The sequence below is a fragment of the Suncus etruscus genome, chromosome 1, assembly GCF_024139225.1.
Source record: "Suncus etruscus isolate mSunEtr1 chromosome 1, mSunEtr1.pri.cur, whole genome shotgun sequence".
NCBI lineage: Eukaryota > Metazoa > Chordata > Mammalia > Eulipotyphla > Soricidae > Suncus > Suncus etruscus.
The window spans coordinates 195,832,674-195,850,378 of record NC_064848.1 but is presented as its reverse complement, the minus strand read 5'-3'; the positions used below and the strand labels follow the sequence as shown (position 1 = coordinate 195,850,378).

At 46.7% G+C, this 17,705-nt stretch overlaps 1 protein-coding gene across 2 annotated transcripts; it reads left to right on the top strand.

Annotated features, from left to right (window-relative positions):
- The first annotated feature begins 209 nt into the window (after positions 1-209).
- Positions 210-17,240, top strand: KPNA2 (karyopherin subunit alpha 2). Of its 2 annotated transcripts, none has more exons than XM_049779540.1 (11): positions 210-312; positions 1,803-1,898; positions 2,088-2,225; positions 6,855-6,943; positions 8,902-9,170; positions 10,090-10,184; positions 10,297-10,560; positions 11,075-11,308; positions 13,365-13,547; positions 15,390-15,539; positions 17,145-17,240. In XM_049779540.1, the coding sequence occupies exons 2-11, from the start codon at positions 1,824-1,826 to the stop codon at positions 17,235-17,237; spliced, it is 1,590 nt and encodes a 529-aa protein (XP_049635497.1). In that variant the 5' UTR covers positions 210-312; positions 1,803-1,823; the 3' UTR covers positions 17,238-17,240. The 2 variants fall into 2 exon arrangements, with proteins under 2 accessions (XP_049635497.1, XP_049635486.1); XM_049779529.1 differs by having other exon boundaries at positions 227-354.
- The last annotated feature ends 465 nt before the right edge of the window (positions 17,241-17,705 follow it).

The window sequence follows — 17,705 nt, the reverse complement described above, 5'->3', positions numbered from 1 at the left end:
TGGCTGGGTGGGGCAAAGTGCTCAGGGGCGCTGTTACGGCCACAGCCCTGGGGCCGCTCCCTCTTCTCGCGAGACTCTCGCCGCCACTTCCCGCCCCCTCCCAACGTGTTTTTCAAACCCACCAATGAGCGCGCGGCGTGCGCTCGAACCAGCCAATGGGAAGGCAGCGTCACCGGGAAATTTAAATCGCGCCGGCCGGCGGCTCGAGCCACACGGTCTTGGTCCGGGCTGCAGCTAGTTGAACGTCTGGGGCCCCCCGAGCCGTGACCTCCCGCCCCTCAACTGCTGTGGAACCCGGAGCCGGTTGGAGCGGTGAGAACCCGGGGGGCCGCGGTCCGGGCCGAACGGTATAACGTAAGCCCTTGCACGGCGAGGCGAGGCGAGGCCCCGGCTTCGGGCCTGGCCTGGCGTGGTGGGGCCTTGGCTCGTCCATGCGGCCTCGGGGGCAGCTTGGGGCCTTTGGGGGCCTTTTAAACCTCCCAGGCCGCCAGGGGTGATCGGAGGGCCGCGGGTTCGAGGCCTGGGCGCCCGAGCCTGGCTTTGGGGTCCGAGCAGTGGGGTTCGGGCCCGGCGATGGAACGGAGGGGACGGTAGGCTGCAGGAGACACCCCCCGAGTCTGCCCCCTGTGTCCCCGGGAGGAGCCCTTTCCTCCCAGCACCCTTGAGAATTTTGGGGTCCCCTCCCGAGCCGTGCAAGCGACTGCCGGGCCCCGGGGCAGCTTGTCAGCGCGGCTGCTGCCCTGCAGGACCCCCCCCCCCCGTCACGGCGAGACTTGTTAGCGGGGTCCTGCTGGGCCAAGGTGAGGCCCACCCCAACCCCGACCCCGGGGTGTCGGGGAGACCTTCGTGCACCCCGTTTTCTTCTGAAACTGCATCAGTGAGGTTTAGGCCTTTTATTTATTTATTTTGCAGACAATAGAGGCTCCCAGGATGGGGAGGGGAATGTGATCGTGCATCTTCGAGGATGCACTTTTTTTTGGGGGGGGGCAGTTTCACCCCCCCACACACACACAGCGAACCCCCTCTTTGTCTGAGCTGAAGTGGCCTCACTGTCTTGGTGGTTGTGATGGTTGGGGGTGGGTTGGTTGTCCCAGACGCCTAGTGGCCGCTCCAGATGGACCGAAGCGAAGTTGTATGCATGCATGCAAGGTGCCGGGTCCACCAGTGGCGTGATGAAAGAATGGAAGAACACGTTGGTCTTCCTTTTTCTTTTCTTTTTTTTTTTAAAAAAAAAGAACACGTTTTTTTATCTCATTGAAATAAAGACTTTGGAATGTGTTACATTAACGGCAGTCGCTTAATTCTTTTTTTTTTTTTTGGTTTGGATTTTTTTTTTTTAATTGTGGCTCCTTAGGAAATGGAGCTGGATGCAGCTGGGAGTCCATTCCTTTTCGTGTTTTGTTTTTATTTGGGGGGGGGTCACACCAGGCAGTGCTCCCTCCTGGCATGCCGGGATTCGAACCACCTCTCTCTCCAACCCCTCCATTCCTTTTCTCTACTTTTTTTTTTTTTTTTTTTTTAATTTGCTTTTCGGCCACACCTGGCGTTGCCCTGAGGATACTCCTCGCTTGGAGTTGCATTTCTGAGGGTTAGCTGGGTTACTTAGAATTCTTGGTCCTTGGTAGTGGAGGGGGACAGGATGAGGTGGACACACACCCCCACACACACCCCCACCCAGGCCTGGAAACGGAAGTTGTTCCTCTGAGACCTAGTGCTGCTTCAGTTGCGGCTTGTTGACAGCTCTTGATGGGTGGTACAGAATTATTAAAGGGGCCTTTCCTCTCCTTTTTCCCCATTTATAGCTTTCCCTTTGTCTCATAACCATGTCCACCAATGAGAATGCCAATTCACCAGCTGCTCGCCTTAACAGATTCAAGAACAAGGGCAAAGATAGCACAGTGAGTACTTTTTGTGATTGCCTGTTTCTTTTTTGTGGATAGATGTCTACAGAAGGGGTGAAAGCCTTGACGGTTTTGGGGGGGAGAGACTTCCTTTCATTCCCTCATTTGGCCACCTAAATGAGTAGTGAGTAGTTGTAGTAAGTTGTAATAAGCAAGTTGTTGTAATAAGTCACCTATTTTCTCAAGGAAATGAGACGGCGCAGAATAGAAGTTAACGTGGAGCTCAGGAAAGCCAAGAAGGATGATCAGATGCTGAAAAGGAGAAATGTCAGCTCGTTTCCTGATGATGCTACTTCTCCACTGCAGGAAAACCGCAACAACCAGGTAAATATGCTTTCGCTTATGAAGTAAGCAGCTCAGAAAATCAATATAGGCTTTCTCATATTGAACTATTTTTTTAAATGCCATTGTTACTGGGGAAAAAGTGTAAGGGTTATGTGGTGAGATATATGTGATTTTTTTTTTCTTTATTTTTGGGTTTTTGGGTCACACCCAGCAACTCTTTTTTTTTTTTTTTTTTTTTTTTTTTTGGTTTTTGGGTCACACCCGGCGGTGCTCAGGGGTGACTCCTGGCTGTCTGCTCAGAAATAGCTCCTGGCAGGCGCGGGGGACCATATGGGACACCGGGATTCGAACCAACCACCTTTGGTCCTGGATTGGCTGCTTGCAAGGCAAATGCCACAGTGCTATCTCTCCGGGCCCACACCCAGCAACTTTTAGGGCCTACTCTTGGCTCTACGCTGGCTGGCTCAGGGACCATATGGGATGGGATGCCGGGATTCGAACCACCGTCCTTGTGCATGCAAGGCCAAGCACCTTACCTCCTTGCTATCTCTCCAGCCCCCCCCCCCCTTTTTTTTTTTTTGTTTGTTTTTGATCACACCTGGCAGCAGCACTCAAGGGTTATTTCTGGTTTTTTTTTTTTTTTTTTTGGGTCACACCCGGCAGTGCTCAGGAGTTACTCCTGGCTCCATGCTCAGAAATTGCTCCTGGCAGGCACGGGGGACCATATGGGACGCCGGGATTCGAACCGATGACCTTCTGCATGAAAGGCAAACGCCTTACCTCCATGCTATCTCTCCGGCCCCACAAGGGTTATTTCTGGTTCTGAGCTCAGAAATCACCGGAGCTCGGTAGGCTCCTGGGACCATATGGGATGCTGGGAATTGCACTGGGGTCCATCCTGGGTTGGCTGCATGCAAGGCAAATGCCCTACCGCTGTGCTATTGCTCTGGCCCTGTGGTATCCTTTTTTGGTAGCCTCTTAAGTTTTTTTTTTTTTTTTTTTTTTTGGTTTTTGGGTCACACCCAGGGGCTACTCCTGGCTCCAGGCTCAGAAATCGCTCCTGGCAGGCTAGGGGAACCATATGGGATGCCAGGTTTTGAACCAATGACCTTCTGCATGAAAGACAAACACCTTACCACTATGCTATCTCTTCGGTCCTGAAGCCTCTTAAAGTTTTGTACTCTTCTCCAGCGTTCCTTAGGTTGATCTCCTGAAATACCTTTCAGTCATGTGCTTTCATTGCTAACTTTTGATACTTCTTCCTTGTTGTTTATTTAGTTTTGGGGCCACTTTCAATGGTTGTTCTGCTCAGGGATCACCATATGGGCTTGGGGGCCATATGGATCCTGCTGAGGATTGAACCCAGGTCAGCTGCTTGCAGGGTGAATGCCCTTACCACTGTAATGTTGCTCTGGCCCCAGTAACTTTTAGGTGCATATTTTCCTTTATATTTTGTTTTTGGGTCACACCCGATGATGCTCAGGAGTTACTCCTGGCTCTGCGCTCAAAAATTGCCCCTGGCAGGGTCAGGAGACCATATGGGATGCCAGGATTTGAACCAGCGTTGGTCCTGGGTTGGCCACTTGCAAGGCAAACACCCTTCTGGTGTGCTATCTCCGGCCCAATATTTTCTTTTCTTTTTAGTTGTTTTTGGATCACACCTGGCAGTTCTCAGATCTTACTCCTGACTCTGCTTAGGGATAACTCCTGGTGGGGCTCAAGAGAACCGTATGTGATGCCAGATGCCAGGGATTGAGCCTGGATTGGCCACGTGGGAGGCAAAAGTCCTATTCACTGTAGTAAATTTTGGGGCCACGCCTGGAAATGCTCAGGGGTGGTTACTCCTGACTCTGCACTCAGGGAACAACTTACCTACTGTACTATCTCAGGTTCATATTCTGCAGAATACTGTTCTGCTGCAGAATACTGCAGTAAAGTGCTGCATTTTTTCTGGCAGTCCTGCAGACTGCAATTAGCTGCACAGCTGCAGGACTACTAGCTGTATGGTTGTAGAGGCCCAAGGCTGCAAGGGCCAGGTGCTGCAAAGCTGCCAGGTGGGGCCAGGTGCCCACCCAGGGATGCTAATTTGTAACTGCCCAGGAATGCGGGGGGGGGGGGGGGGGGAGGGAGGAGAGAGGAGAAAGAGAGAGAAAGAAAAGGCTGCTTCTCAAAGGTGCTAGTCTGGTCTCTACCCTGGGTCCCTCTCCAACTTTTTTTGTTGTTTTGTTTTTGGGTCACACCCGATGGCACTGTGCTCAGTTGCTCCTGCAGGCTTGTGGAACCATATGGGATGCCTGGAATTGAACCAGGGTCTGTCCTGTGTTGGCCACGTGCAAGGCAAACACTTTATCGCTGTGCCTTACCGCTGTGCTGTGGCTCCAGCTCTAGTTTTTTTTTTATATACCCTGCGTGACAAGGGCTTATCCATGTTCAACTGTCATTATATCAACAATATTCTATTTACAAATGTTATCTCTCATCTCAAAGTTACTGGACACTTTTCTGCTTATTTTTTGGCTCTTCAGTAGTGCTGGAGTTTGAGAGTGTCTGGTCTTTGAGGCAGGTAGGTGGGTAGCATGCTGTGCTGGTAATTGATTTTTTTTTTCCAGCCTGACATTCTCTTACTTTTCTCTTTGGTTTTTGGCAGTGCTCAGGACTTGTTCTTGGCTCTGCACGCCGGGACTTCTGATCATTCTTGTGGGACCATATATGGTTCCAGTGATCAGACACTTTTGGGTGTGTGCAAGGCAAATGTTTTACCCGCTGTACTATCTCTTGTGGATACTTCCTGTATGCTCTCTTTTTAAGAGTACTATACTCAGATCCCTTTTGCATCCACTCAGGTAACCCTAAGAGGAAAAATATTCTCCTTTCTTAGAATTCCTATAGTATATGATTCTACACTGGAAAAGGCAAGAAATGCTATATAATTATAGTATACAGCATTTGTTTTTTGTTTTTGTTTTGTTTTTGGGTCACACCCAGGGGTTACTCCTGGCTACATGCTCAGAAATCGCTCCTGGCAGGCTCGGGGGACCAGAATTCGAACCACCGTCCTTCTCCATGCAAGGCAAACGCCTTACCACTGCTAACTCTGGCCCCCACAGCATTTGTTTTAAGGTTGGCTCCTTGCCACATTTATTTACTCAGGAGAAAGGGTGTTATCTCTTGTAGTTGGGTATAGCATTGCTTTCTCAAGTCTTTCTATGAAAGCAACATCTAGCAGATTATCAGTACTACACATGGCATAGAATACAAACTCAAATGTGAGAATTTCTGGGCCGGGAGAGTTTGCCTTGCAAGCAGCCCATCCAGGACCAAAGGTGGTTGGTTCGAATCCCGGTGTCCCATATGGTCCCCTATGCCTGCCAGGAGCTATTTCTGAGCAGCCAGCCAGGAGTAGCCCCTGAGCACCGCCGGGTGTGCCCCCCCCCCCCCCCCGCAAAAAAAAAAGTGAGAATTTCTAGCATTATCTTTTGTTGTTGTTGTTTTTGTTTTTTGGGTCACACCCGGCAGTGCTCAGACTACTCAGGGGTTACAGCTGGCTCTACACTCAGAAATCACTCTTGTCAGGCTCACGGGACCTATATGGGATGCAAGGCATGCAAGGCAAACACCCTATCTCCATGCTATCTTTCCAGCTCCCCTTTTTTTTTTCTTTTTTTCTTTTTTTGGTTTTGGTCTTTGGGTCACACCCGGCAGCGCTCAGGGGTTACTCCTGGCTCTATGCTCAGAAATCGCTCCTGGCAGGCTCAGGAAAACCATATGGGATGCCGGGATTCGAACCACCGACTTTCTTTTTCTTTTTTTTTTTTTTTTGGTTTTTGGGTCACACCCGGCAGTGCTCGGGGGATACTCCTGGCTCCATGCTCAGAAATTGCTCCTGGCAGGCAGGGGACCATATGGGACGCCAGGATTAGAACTGATGACCTTCTGCATGAAAGGCAAACGCCTTACCTCCATGCTATCTTATCTCTATTTTTTTTTTTAAATTTTGGGGGGGCCCGGATAGCACAGCAGCGTTTGCTTTGCAAGCAGCCGATCCAGGACCAAAGGTGGTTGGTTCGAATCCCGGTGTCCCATATGGTCCCCTGTGCCTTCCAGGAGCTATTTCTGAGCAGACAGCCAGGAGTAATCCCTGAGCACCGCCGGGTGTGGCCCAAAAACCAAAATAATAATAATAATAATAATAATAATAATAATAATAATAATTTGGGGCCATACTCATGGTGCTAAGGGGTGTGATTTCCCCCTCCCCCCAAAGAAAATCTCAATTACCAGTAAGAGAAAATTAAATGTAAGGTTTGTTATTGTTGTTGGTGCTGGTTTTGGGGTCACACCCAGCAGCCCTCGGGTTACTCCTGGCTCTATGCTCAGAAATCCCTCCTGGCAGCCTCAGGTGACCATATGGGATGCCAGGATTTGAACCACCATCCTTCTGTATTCAAGGGAAACGCCCTACCTCCATCCTCTCTCTCCGGCCTGAGGTTGAGGTTTATTTTTTATGAAGCAAGAGATTTATTATTTTTTATTATATTAATCATTTTTATTTTAACAACCGAGGTTGAGTTTTTAAGTGTTTTTGAGTTTTTATCCAGATGTCTTCATGAGAGCTACATTTAATTTTAAAAATGATTAATTTTCAAATTATCTTTACTGTTCTTATAGGGAACTGTAAATTGGTCTGTTGATGACATTGTCAAAGGCATAAATAGCAACAATTTGGAAAGCCAGCTCCAAGCTACTCAAGCTGCTAGGTAAGTCTATTTCTTTAGTATTGGTAACAAATTCAGTCATTTAAAAATTCTGGGGGTATTGGTAGAAAAAGATGATATGGGTAAGGTTAAAATATGTCTTTTTGGCTTTTAGGTGATACCTATTAGTAATCAAGGCCTACTCCTGGTTTTACTCAGTAGCAGCATCCCTATTCTTAATGGGCTAGGGGGCACCATATGGGGTGCTGTAATTAAACTCGGGTCAGATGTGTGCAATCCTCCTAACCTCTGTAGACCCTAGTCAGCAGTAGCGCTGTTTCGAGTGAAATTAATTGTTGCCTAAAATCCCACCTCTAGTCTTTTGGTCAGATGAATATTTAAGAGCAGGGTGGAGGGCAGGAACCCCTCTCCCCCAGTGGGAGAGGGATCTTCAAAGCAGGATTCCTCACTTTTGCCTTTTGTGGGGGAGAGGGAGAGGTTGAGTACCTAGCAGTGCTCACAAAGCAAGTATCATACCCCCTATACTATCTCTCCAGTCCCCTCCAATTCTAATCTTGATCAATTAAGTCTTTTTTTTTTTTTTTTTGGTTTTTGGGCCACACCCGGTAACGCTCAGGGGTTACTCCTGGCTTGGGGGACCATATGGGACACCAGGGATCGAACCGCGGTTCGTCCAAGTTTAGCGCAGGCAAGGCAGGCACCTTACCTTTAGCGCCACCGCTTGGCCCTCAATTAAATCTTTTTTATAATTGCTTGCTTTTTGTCTACACCTGGCGATGCTCAGGATTCATTCCTAGTGCTCTGGTACCATTGCCTGTGATCATTCAAACCTGAGTTGGCCTCATAACAAGGCGAGCACCTAACCCACTGTGCTATATTGCTCTGGCACAACCTTTTGTATAATTTTATACTTTTATAATTTTCATATGATTTTTTTTAAGTTTATTTTGTTTTTGTCTTTTGCGGTGAAATATTCAGGGCTTCCTGTTTTGTTTTTGAGCCACACCCAGTGACCCTCAGGGATTACTCCTGGCTATGTCCTCAGAAATAGCTCCTTGGCTTGGGGGACCATATGGGACACCAGGATCTAACCGAGGTTTATCCTGGGTCAAGTGCGTGCAATGCCCTACAGCTGCACCATTGCTCCAGCCCCGATATTCAGGACTTCTTGACAGTGCTAAGGCCCATTCCTGACTATACTCAGAAATTTCTCCTGGTGGTACTCAGGAGAACATATGGAATGCTGGGGATCAAACTCAGCTTGACCCCATGCAAGGCTCCATTGGCATTATTTTATCTTTTGGTTTTTGGGCCATACCTGGCAGCACTCAGGGATTATTCCTGGCTCTGCATTCAGAAATCATTCCTGGCAGCCTCAGGGGACCATATGCAATCCTGGGGATAGAACCCAGATCTCTCCTGATCAACCACGTGCAAGACAGATGCTCTATTGCTGTACTATCACTCCATCTTTGGCATAATAACCATTTTTAGTCAAAATAACATGTCAAATTAGTGTCAGAGAAAGGAGTACTTACTGCTTAGAATTTAGAATATTTGGGGCAGAGGAGGAAGAGGACCACACCCAGCAGTGCTCAAGGCTTCATCCTGACTCTGTATAGGGATCATTGCTGGTTGGGCTTAGGTAATTTTATGGGGTATTGGGGATTAAATTTACAAGACCAAGCACCTTTTATCGTCTCTCTAGTGACTTACCTTCCCCTCCCAACACACTTTTTTTTTAAGAGTTGACCACACCAGTAGGGCTCTGGGACCACTTCTGGGGGAATTTGGGGGAACTGTATGGGATTCTGAAGATCAAACCTGGGAGAGCTGCAATGAAGACAAACACCCTGTCCACTATACTCTCTCCAGTCTCCAGAAAATCATTTAGTATTTGTGATTGTCTATAGTTCTAAACTCGAGTTGGTTTTGGAATTCATTTTTAAATAAACTCTAACCATCTTTTTTTTTTTTTGTGTGTGTGTGTGTGTGCACAGGAAACTGCTGTCTAGGGAAAAACAACCCCCTATTGACAATATAATTCGAGCTGGTTTGATTCCGAAATTCGTGTCCTTCTTGGGCAGAACTGATTGTAGTCCCATTCAGTTTGAATCTGCTTGGGCCCTTACCAACATTGCATCTGGGACATCAGAACAGACAAATGCTGTGGTGGTTGGAGGTGCCATCCCAGCATTCATTTCTCTGTTGGCATCTTCCCACGCTCACATCAGTGAACAAGCTGTCTGGGCTTTAGGAAACATTGCAGGTACCTTTTTTTGTATAAGTACATGGTTGTAGTATTGTTCATGATTGAGTTTCAGTCATAGAAAGTACCGTATTTTCTGGCGTCTCAGATGACTTTTTTTTGGGGGGGGGTTTGGGGCCACACCCAGCGATGCTCAGGGGTTACTCCTGGCTATCTGCTCAGAAATAGCTCCTGGCAGGCACGGGGGACCATATGGGACACCGGGATTCGAACCAACCACCTTAGGTCCTGGATCGGCTGCTTGCAAGGCAAACACCACTGTGCTATCTCTCCGGGCCCTCAGATGACTTTTGAAACGAAAAGAGTCAACCGAAAAATGCCACGAAACGAATTTTCCAACTCTGAATTTTCTTTTTTTTTTTTTTTTTTTTTTTTTTTTTTTTTTGTTGGTTTTTGGGTCACACCCGGCAGTGCTCAGGGGTTATTCCTGGCTCCAGGCTCAGAAATTGCTCCTGGCAGGCACGGGAGGACCATATATGGGACGCCGGGATTCGAACCGATGACCTCCTGCATGAGAGGCAAACGCCTTACCTCCATGCTATCTCTCCGGCCCCCCAACTCTGAATTTTCAATTCTGCACCATTCACTGCAAAGCTGCTCGGACCACCTCTCTAACTCAGCCAATCCAAGCAGGCTTTTTGTTTTGTTTTGGGGCCACACCCAGCAATGCCGCTATCTCTCCAGGCCCGGTACCTTATTCTTCACTAGTGTACCTTTCTTACCATCAGTGTCCCCAGTTTCATCCCTTCCCCCCTACACACACACACCATAGGCATTTTATTTCTCTTTATGACACTAGTGTGCACTATTGTTAATGAAGGGGTTGCTTTCTAAATTCTTTTGAGTCACTGCATGCCACACCATTGCTGATGTGCTCAGTACTGGACATATAAAGATGCTTACCTTGTCCTTTTTTCAGGTGATGGTTCAACCCTCCGAGACTTGGTTATCAAGTACGGTGCAATAGAGCCATTGTTGGCTCTTCTTGCAGTTCCCGATATGTCATCTTTATCAGTAAGTTACTAATATTAGCAAAGTTACTTCCTGGTTTTGATTTTTCCCATAGTCCTCAAAAATTGGTTTTTAAGAAACATTTTTTTCTTTTCACACTTTTGTTTCTTCTTAGTGTGGTTACTTGCGAAATCTTACTTGGACACTTTCAAACCTTTGTCGAAACAAAAATCCTGCACCCCCACTTGATGCAGTGGAACAGATTCTTCCTACTTTAGCTCGCCTTCTACTACACAATGATCCAGAAGTACTAACCGACACTTGCTGGGCCATTTCCTACCTTACTGATGGTCCAAATGAAAGGATTGAGATGGTCGTGAAAACAGGAGTTGTACCCCAGCTTGTGAAACTTCTAGGAGCTTCTGAATTGCCAATAGTGGTAAGTTGCTAACTTTCACGTGACTTTTATAAAATACAAGGGAATGAAGCGATAGTACGGTGGGTAAGGGCACTCACCTTCCATGTGCGATTGAACTGGGTTGGAGACCCTGCATCCTATATGGTCCCCTGGGCCCAGCAGGAATACTTGCTGAGTTCAGTCAGGAATAACCCCTGAGAGTGCTGGGTGTGGCCAAAACCCTGCCCCACAATAAAATTGTACATATATAAGGTCATGATGGTCTTCTTGTTAAAACTTTTTTTGGGGGTTGGGGACCATACCTGGCTGCGCTCAGGTTGCTCCTGGCTCTGCACTCAGAAATTGTTCCTGGCAGGCTTGGGACTATATGGGGTGTCAGGAATTGAACCTGGCTTCGTCCTGGTGTCCTGGGTCAGCCACATGCAAGGCAAATGCCCTACCTCCGTGTTATCTCTCCAGTCTCTCTTGTTAGAACTCTGAAATAGTTTTGTAGCAGTGCTGGGGAAATAACAAATACGTTTTTTTTTTTCTTTAGACTCCTGCATTAAGAGCCATAGGAAATATTGTCACTGGGACCGATGAACAGACTCAGGTTGTACTAGATGCAGGAGCACTTGCTGTCTTTCCCAGCCTGCTCACGAATTCCAAAAGTAATATTCAGAAGGAAGCTACATGGACAATGTCCAACATCACTGCTGGCCGCCAGGACCAAATACAGCAAGTCGTGAATCATGGATTAGTCCCATTTCTTGTTGGTGTTCTCTCGAAGGTAATGGATGCAGCCTTTGAAATATTCATGTTTATGAACAAGCTGTTGGTGGAGCTGGGATTGCTCAGCATTGGGAAGGGCAGTCCCTTTTGGGAAGGTCCTGAGTGCTGGGTCTCAACCCAGCTTGGCTTTACATTGGTGGCACATCCCTGACCCTCTTGCTCGTACATGTGCTGTAACAGTTCCCCTTGCTTCCCCTCTCTCTGTTGCTGTCATGACTGGGTGATCACACACTTGATTGTGGTGTTGGATGGGCTCACACATCCTAGTGCTTACTCTAGGTCACTTTTTCTCCCATGTGCTTGCAATGCAGAGGTTAAGTTTGCTTATCCCAGTGCTCTTCTGGGGCTGAGACTCATGGATGGCCAAGCTATGGAGATGGCATTCTACATGTAGACAGCCTTAGGGATCAGATCACTGTCTCTTCAGGCCCTCCAGCCCCAGTATGACATGGAACCTGAGCATCACCTTGGTTACTTCTTTTTTTTTTTTTTGGTTTTTGGTTTTTGGGCCACACCCGGCGTTGCTCAGGGGTTACTCCTGGCAGGCACGGGGGACCATATGGGACACTGGGATTTGAACCAATCACCTTTGGTCCTGGATCGGCTGCTTGCAAGGCAAACGCCACTGTGCTATCTCTCCGGGCCCATTTCTGAACATAGAACCAAGAGCAGCTCACTGAGCTTGTAACTTTTTTTTTTTTTTGGACCACATCCGGTGATGCTCAGGGGTTACTCCTAGCTATGCACTCAGAAATCGCTCCAGGCTTGGGGGACCAACCATATGGGATGCCAGGGGATCGAACTGCGGTCCATTCTAGGCTAGCATGGGTAAGGCAAACGCCTTACACTTGCACCACTGCTCTGGCCTCTGAGCTTGTAACTTTTTTTCCATCAGATTTCCTGTGACACTACTGGGCTGACACTTACAAGATATTGAAGTATTATTGGTCCAGGATTTATAGATCTGAAACATTTACTGGTTTGGAAGTTTGATAAGGCTAACATATGGAATGTTTCTGTGCCAGAATAAAGGATGTTGCATTGAGCTGTTGTAGTTCATGGAGAAATTCTTCTTTTCTGAGAATGCCACAGAGGTCTCAGCAAGGACTGCTCCAACTTTTTGAGCTGTTTCCTCAGTCCTAAGAAATAATCTGGTTTTGGGTCACACCTAGGGATACTCAGGGAGGCCTGTGGTTTTGGGCATTGAACTGGCCTGGGGCACTTGCATGCCAAGCTCAAACTTCAGCCTATTGAGCTGTCACTGACTGTGAGAAAGTGGTCAATGATATAAATAGGGTGGTCACTCCTAGTGGTCCTGAGTTCCTTCGGCTTGAACTGGGAGTTGGGGTTGGAGATTGAACCCAGGTTTCCTGCTTTGAGCTATCTCTGTAGGCCTTAAGACAATCTTTTTTAGGGGCCAGAGTGATAGCATGCAGACAAGGTGTTTGCCTTACATGTAGAAGGTTCAAATCCCGGCATCCCATATGGTCCCCCGAGTCTGCCAGGAGCGATTTCTGAGCGTAGAGCCAGGAGTGGCCCAAAAACAAAAACAAAAACAAAACAAAACAAAAAGACAATCTCTTTTGGGAGTGTGTATGGCAGTTTAAGATCACAAATGGCTGTGCTCAGGGTCTATCTCAGTGTTTAGGAAACCTCTGTGGTGCCAGGATTGAAATCAGGTCATAACCACTGCTGCTATATCCTATTTATCCTGCATGTAGGATAAATGCCATACATAGTCACTAGCCATGTTTCCTTTTGATTGTGCTCAGTAGTGACACCTGGTGGTGCTGTGGACAGAACCAGGATCAACTCAGAATTGAGTTCTATTTCTATTCCTTTGCCACCTTTCATTTAAAGTTAGTTGGAAACAAATGGGTATTTTAGCATTTTGTTTAGCTTTGTTTTGTTTATGGCCCACACCTTGAGGTGCTCCTAGCTCTGCATTGTTCTATCACTCCAGCCTGTTTTTCTGAAACAGTTCATTTTTTGCTATGTTATGAATGGTTTTATTATTCTGGTGTCGACCTGTTTGTTTTTTTTCTATTGACTAGGCTGACTTTAAGACACAAAAGGAAGCTGTCTGGGCTGTGACCAACTATACAAGCGGTGGATCAGTTGAACAGATTGTGTACCTTGTTCACTGTGGCGTAATAGAACCATTGATGAACCTTCTAACAGCAAAAGACACCAAAATTATTCTGGTTATCCTGGATGCCATTTCAAATATCTTCCAGGTAAGTCATTATAAGGTGGCATTAAACTCATGGAGAAAGTAGGCCACAGAGTCAAAAAGCTTCTGTGCTCTACATTTCCTAATAAAAATACACAACACAGAATTCTTTTTTTTTTTGTTTGTATGTTATTTCGGGCCACACCCATTTGATGCTCAGGGGTTACTCCTGGCTAAGTGCTCAGAAATTGCCCCTGGCTGGGGGTGGGGGACCATATGGGACGCTGGGGGATCTAACCGCGGTCCTTCCTTGGCTAGCGCTTGCAGGCAGACACCTTACCTCTAGCGCCACCTCGCCAGCCCCCACAACACAGAATTTTTTTTTTTTTTTTTTTTTTTTTTTTGGTTTTTGGGTCTCACCCGGCAGTGCTCAGGAGTTACTCCTGGCTCCATGCTCAGAAGTCGCTCCTGGCGAGCACGGGGGACCATATGGGACACCGGGATTCGAACCGATGACCTTTTGCATGAGAGGCAAACGCCTTACCTCCATGCTATCTCTCCGGCCCCACAACACAGAATTTTAAGAAGGAAGACCAGTGCACGCTCTGATCAGAATTGAAGTAATATCCATTGGTGCTATTTCATAAGCTTATGAAAGAAAACAATTTTTGGATATTCACCCATAAGGTGGTTTGGGGTTTGAAATCTGGGGTCAGCAGGATGCAAGTTTTACTCCTGTACTATGTCTGGCTTGCCATAGTCAATATTTTGTCTTCCCTTTTTTTTTTTTTTTTTTTTTTTTGGTTTTTGGGTCACACCTGGTGCTACTCGGGTTATTCCTGGCTCTGTGCTCAAAAGTCGCTCTTGCCCGTCCATATGGGAGACTGGGATTTGAACCGGGATCCTTCCGATGTTGGCTGTGTGCAAGGCAAACGCCTTATTGCTGTGCTGTTGGTCTGGCTCCATCTTGCCTTTCTTTCAAAAGCAGTTTACTTGGGGCCGGAGCAGTGGCGCAAGCGGTAAGGGACTGCGGTTAGGTCCCTGGCATCCCATAAGGTCCCTCAGGCCAGAAACGATTTCTGAGCATATAGCCAGGAGTGACCCACTGAATATCACTGGGTGTGGTCCAAAAACAAAAAAAGTGCAATTTACTTAAATTTTTTGGTCTTATTTTTATTTTGTGTTATTTTGTTTCTGTTTTGGCCATACCTGGCCATACTTGTGGACTACTGCAGGAGCATAATACTGGGACTCAAACTTCGGTAGGCTACATGAAAGGCAAGCGTACTGTACTATTACTTCGGGTACTCCACTTAAGTTTTATGGATTTTTGTTTTGGGGTCACTCCTGGCTCTGCCCTGAGAAGTCGTTTCTGGCAAGCTCGGGACTGTTATGGGTTGCCAAGGATCTACGCTTTATCCCAGGTCGGCCCCTTGCAAGGCAAACAACCTTGCTTCTTTGCTTTCACTGTATCACCTCAACGCTAAAATTAACTTTGTGTTTTCATGCACAGAGAAGAAAGTCTTTGTTATAAGCTGTGTAAGTGGTTGATTAGAAAGATGTCATGGGGGGGCCAAAAGGATAGCACAGCAGTAGGGCATTTGCCTTGCATGCAGCCCGTTCAGAACGAACTGTGGTTCAAATCCCAGCATCCCATCTGGTCCCATGAGCCTGCCAGAAGCTATATCTGAACACAGAGCCAGGAGTAACCCCTGAGCACTGCCGGGTGTGACCCAAATTCCGCCCCTAATATAAGATGTCATAGTCTGTTCCCAAGGCTTGTGGAAGAAACTGGTGTTTATTTCTTTGTGACAAATGACATTCATTAATGTGCAAATGTGGACATTGTGTTTCTTTAAGTCATGTTTCAGGTTATAGACCAGTAAACTTGAAATTTTTCTCTTAGGCTGCTGAGAAACTAGGTGAAACTGAGAAACTTAGTATAATGATTGAAGAGTGTGGTGGTTTGGACAAAATTGAAGCTCTACAAAACCACGAAAATGAATCTGTATATAAAGCATCGCTAAGCTTAATTGAGAAGTATTTCTCTGTAGAGGTGAGTAACATGTAATGTTTTGATTTGATCTTTGGTTTTTGTACTCGGGGCTTATGCTTAACTCTTCTGCTCAGGGATTGAACCCAAGCTGGCAAGGCAAGCTTTTATCTGCTGTAATACCTTGCTAGCTCCCTATTTTTTACTTTTTCTACTGAAAAATGACAGTGAAAAAGAAAAATAATTAATTGTAGTTTTGTTGCTTGGGGGGGTGGTTTGAGTCACACTTGGCAAGGCTCAGGGTTTACTCCTGGCTCTGCACTCAGATTACCTGGAAGGCTTGGGGAACCATATGTGATGTTGGGAATCGAACTGGGGTTCGTTTGGGGTTGGCCACATGCAAGGCAAATGCCCTTCCTCTGCTATTGCTCAAGCCCATAGTTTTATTAACTCAGGCAAGCCTTTGTCTTCTAGGTACTTAGGAATTACTATTTCAGCAGCACTTCATTACTTGTTTACTGTTAAGTTTTTCACATGTTGCTGGTTTATTTTGGTACTCTGGGCTTACTCCTAGCTCTGAGCTTAGGGATCACTGCTGGTAGAGCTCAGGGGTTCATCTGGGGTGATAGGGACTGAACTCGAGGGAGCCACTTATAAGACAAACACCCTATTTGCTTTACAATCAGATCACTCCTTCCCCCCTCCACTATTTAAAACACTGAAAATAGGGGCCGGCGCGATTGCACAGCGGTAGGGTGTTTGTCTTGCTAGAGGCCAACCTGGGACAGACCCGGGTTTAATCCCCGGCATCCCAGGTGTGGCCCCCCAAAAAAATTACTGAAAATAACTGAAGTGAAAATTAAATATGCAAATCATAGTGCCTAAAAGGAATAAAGAGGAAAAATTTTAAAAAGGATGAAAAAAAAAAAAAGAGGTTAGTTTCTGCTCTAAAGGCAGAAACTTGGTTGGGGGAGTAAGGAGTTTAGTGGGGAGAACTGGGTATATTGGAGGAATATGTGCCCTGGTTGGGGGGGGGCGCTTGAACACTGTACGACTGAAAGTCAGTTGTGAACAACTTTGTAACTGTCTCTCACGGTGTGACTCAATTGAAAATTTAAATATTTATAAATGAAATAAGTAGAATAAATTGAAATCCAGGGGACCAGGAGGTAACTCAGGGACTGGAGCTACGCACATAGGAAGCTAGGTTTGCTTTTTTTGTGTGTGTGTGTGTGTGTGTGTGTGTGGTTTTTGGGTCACACCCGGCAGTGCTCAGGGGTTATTCCTGGCTCCAGGCTCAGAAATTGCTCCTGGCAGGCACGGGGGACCATATGGGGCGCCGGGATTCAAACCGATGACCTCCTGCATGAAAGGCAAACACCTTACCTCCATGCTATCTCTCCAGCCCTGCTAGGTTTGCTTTGATACCAGCCAGGTATGACCCAAATTCGAACTAAAAACGGGGGCTGGAGAGATAGCATGGAGGTAAAGCATTTTGCCTTGCATGCAGAAGGTTGGTGGTTCAAATCCCGGCATCCCATATGGTCTCCTGAGTTCGGCCAGGTGTGACCCAACAAACAAACAAACAAAAACAAAAACAAAAAAGAACTAAAAACAAAGAAAGACACAGTTTTCTGGGACTATATTGTTTTGTTGTTCTGCTTCTAGGAAGAGGAGGATCAGAGCGTTGTGCCCGAAGCGACCTCCGAAGGCTTTGCGTTCCAAGTTCAGGACAGTGCTCCTGGGACTTTCAACTTTTAGGTTGTCTAGAACAACGCTTGTCAGTGAACTTCGTCTGCTCCTAAGTGTGTCTGACTCTTTCTCTTCTAAGAACTCTTTTTAAATGTGGTTTGTTATTGTAGCACTTTTTACAAGGAAACTACTTGAACAGTTCCAAACTGTACATACTGTATGAAGCATCTCTCGATGGATTTCTTATTTCTATGTGGAATTTCATATCTTATGGTGTCCTGTAAATAAAGATTGAGTTCCACCTTTTATTCTGCCTTTGTTTGATTTCTTTTTTTTTTTTTTTTTTTGGTTTTTGGGTCACACCCAGTAATGCTCAGGGGTTACTCCTGGCTATGCGCTCAGAAGTTGCTCCTGGCTTGGGGGACTATATGGGACACCGGGGGATTGAACCGAGGTCCGTCCAAGGCTAGCGCAGGCAAGGCAGGCACCTTACCTTTAGCGCCACCGCCCGGCCCTTTGTTTGATTTCTTTTTGGTT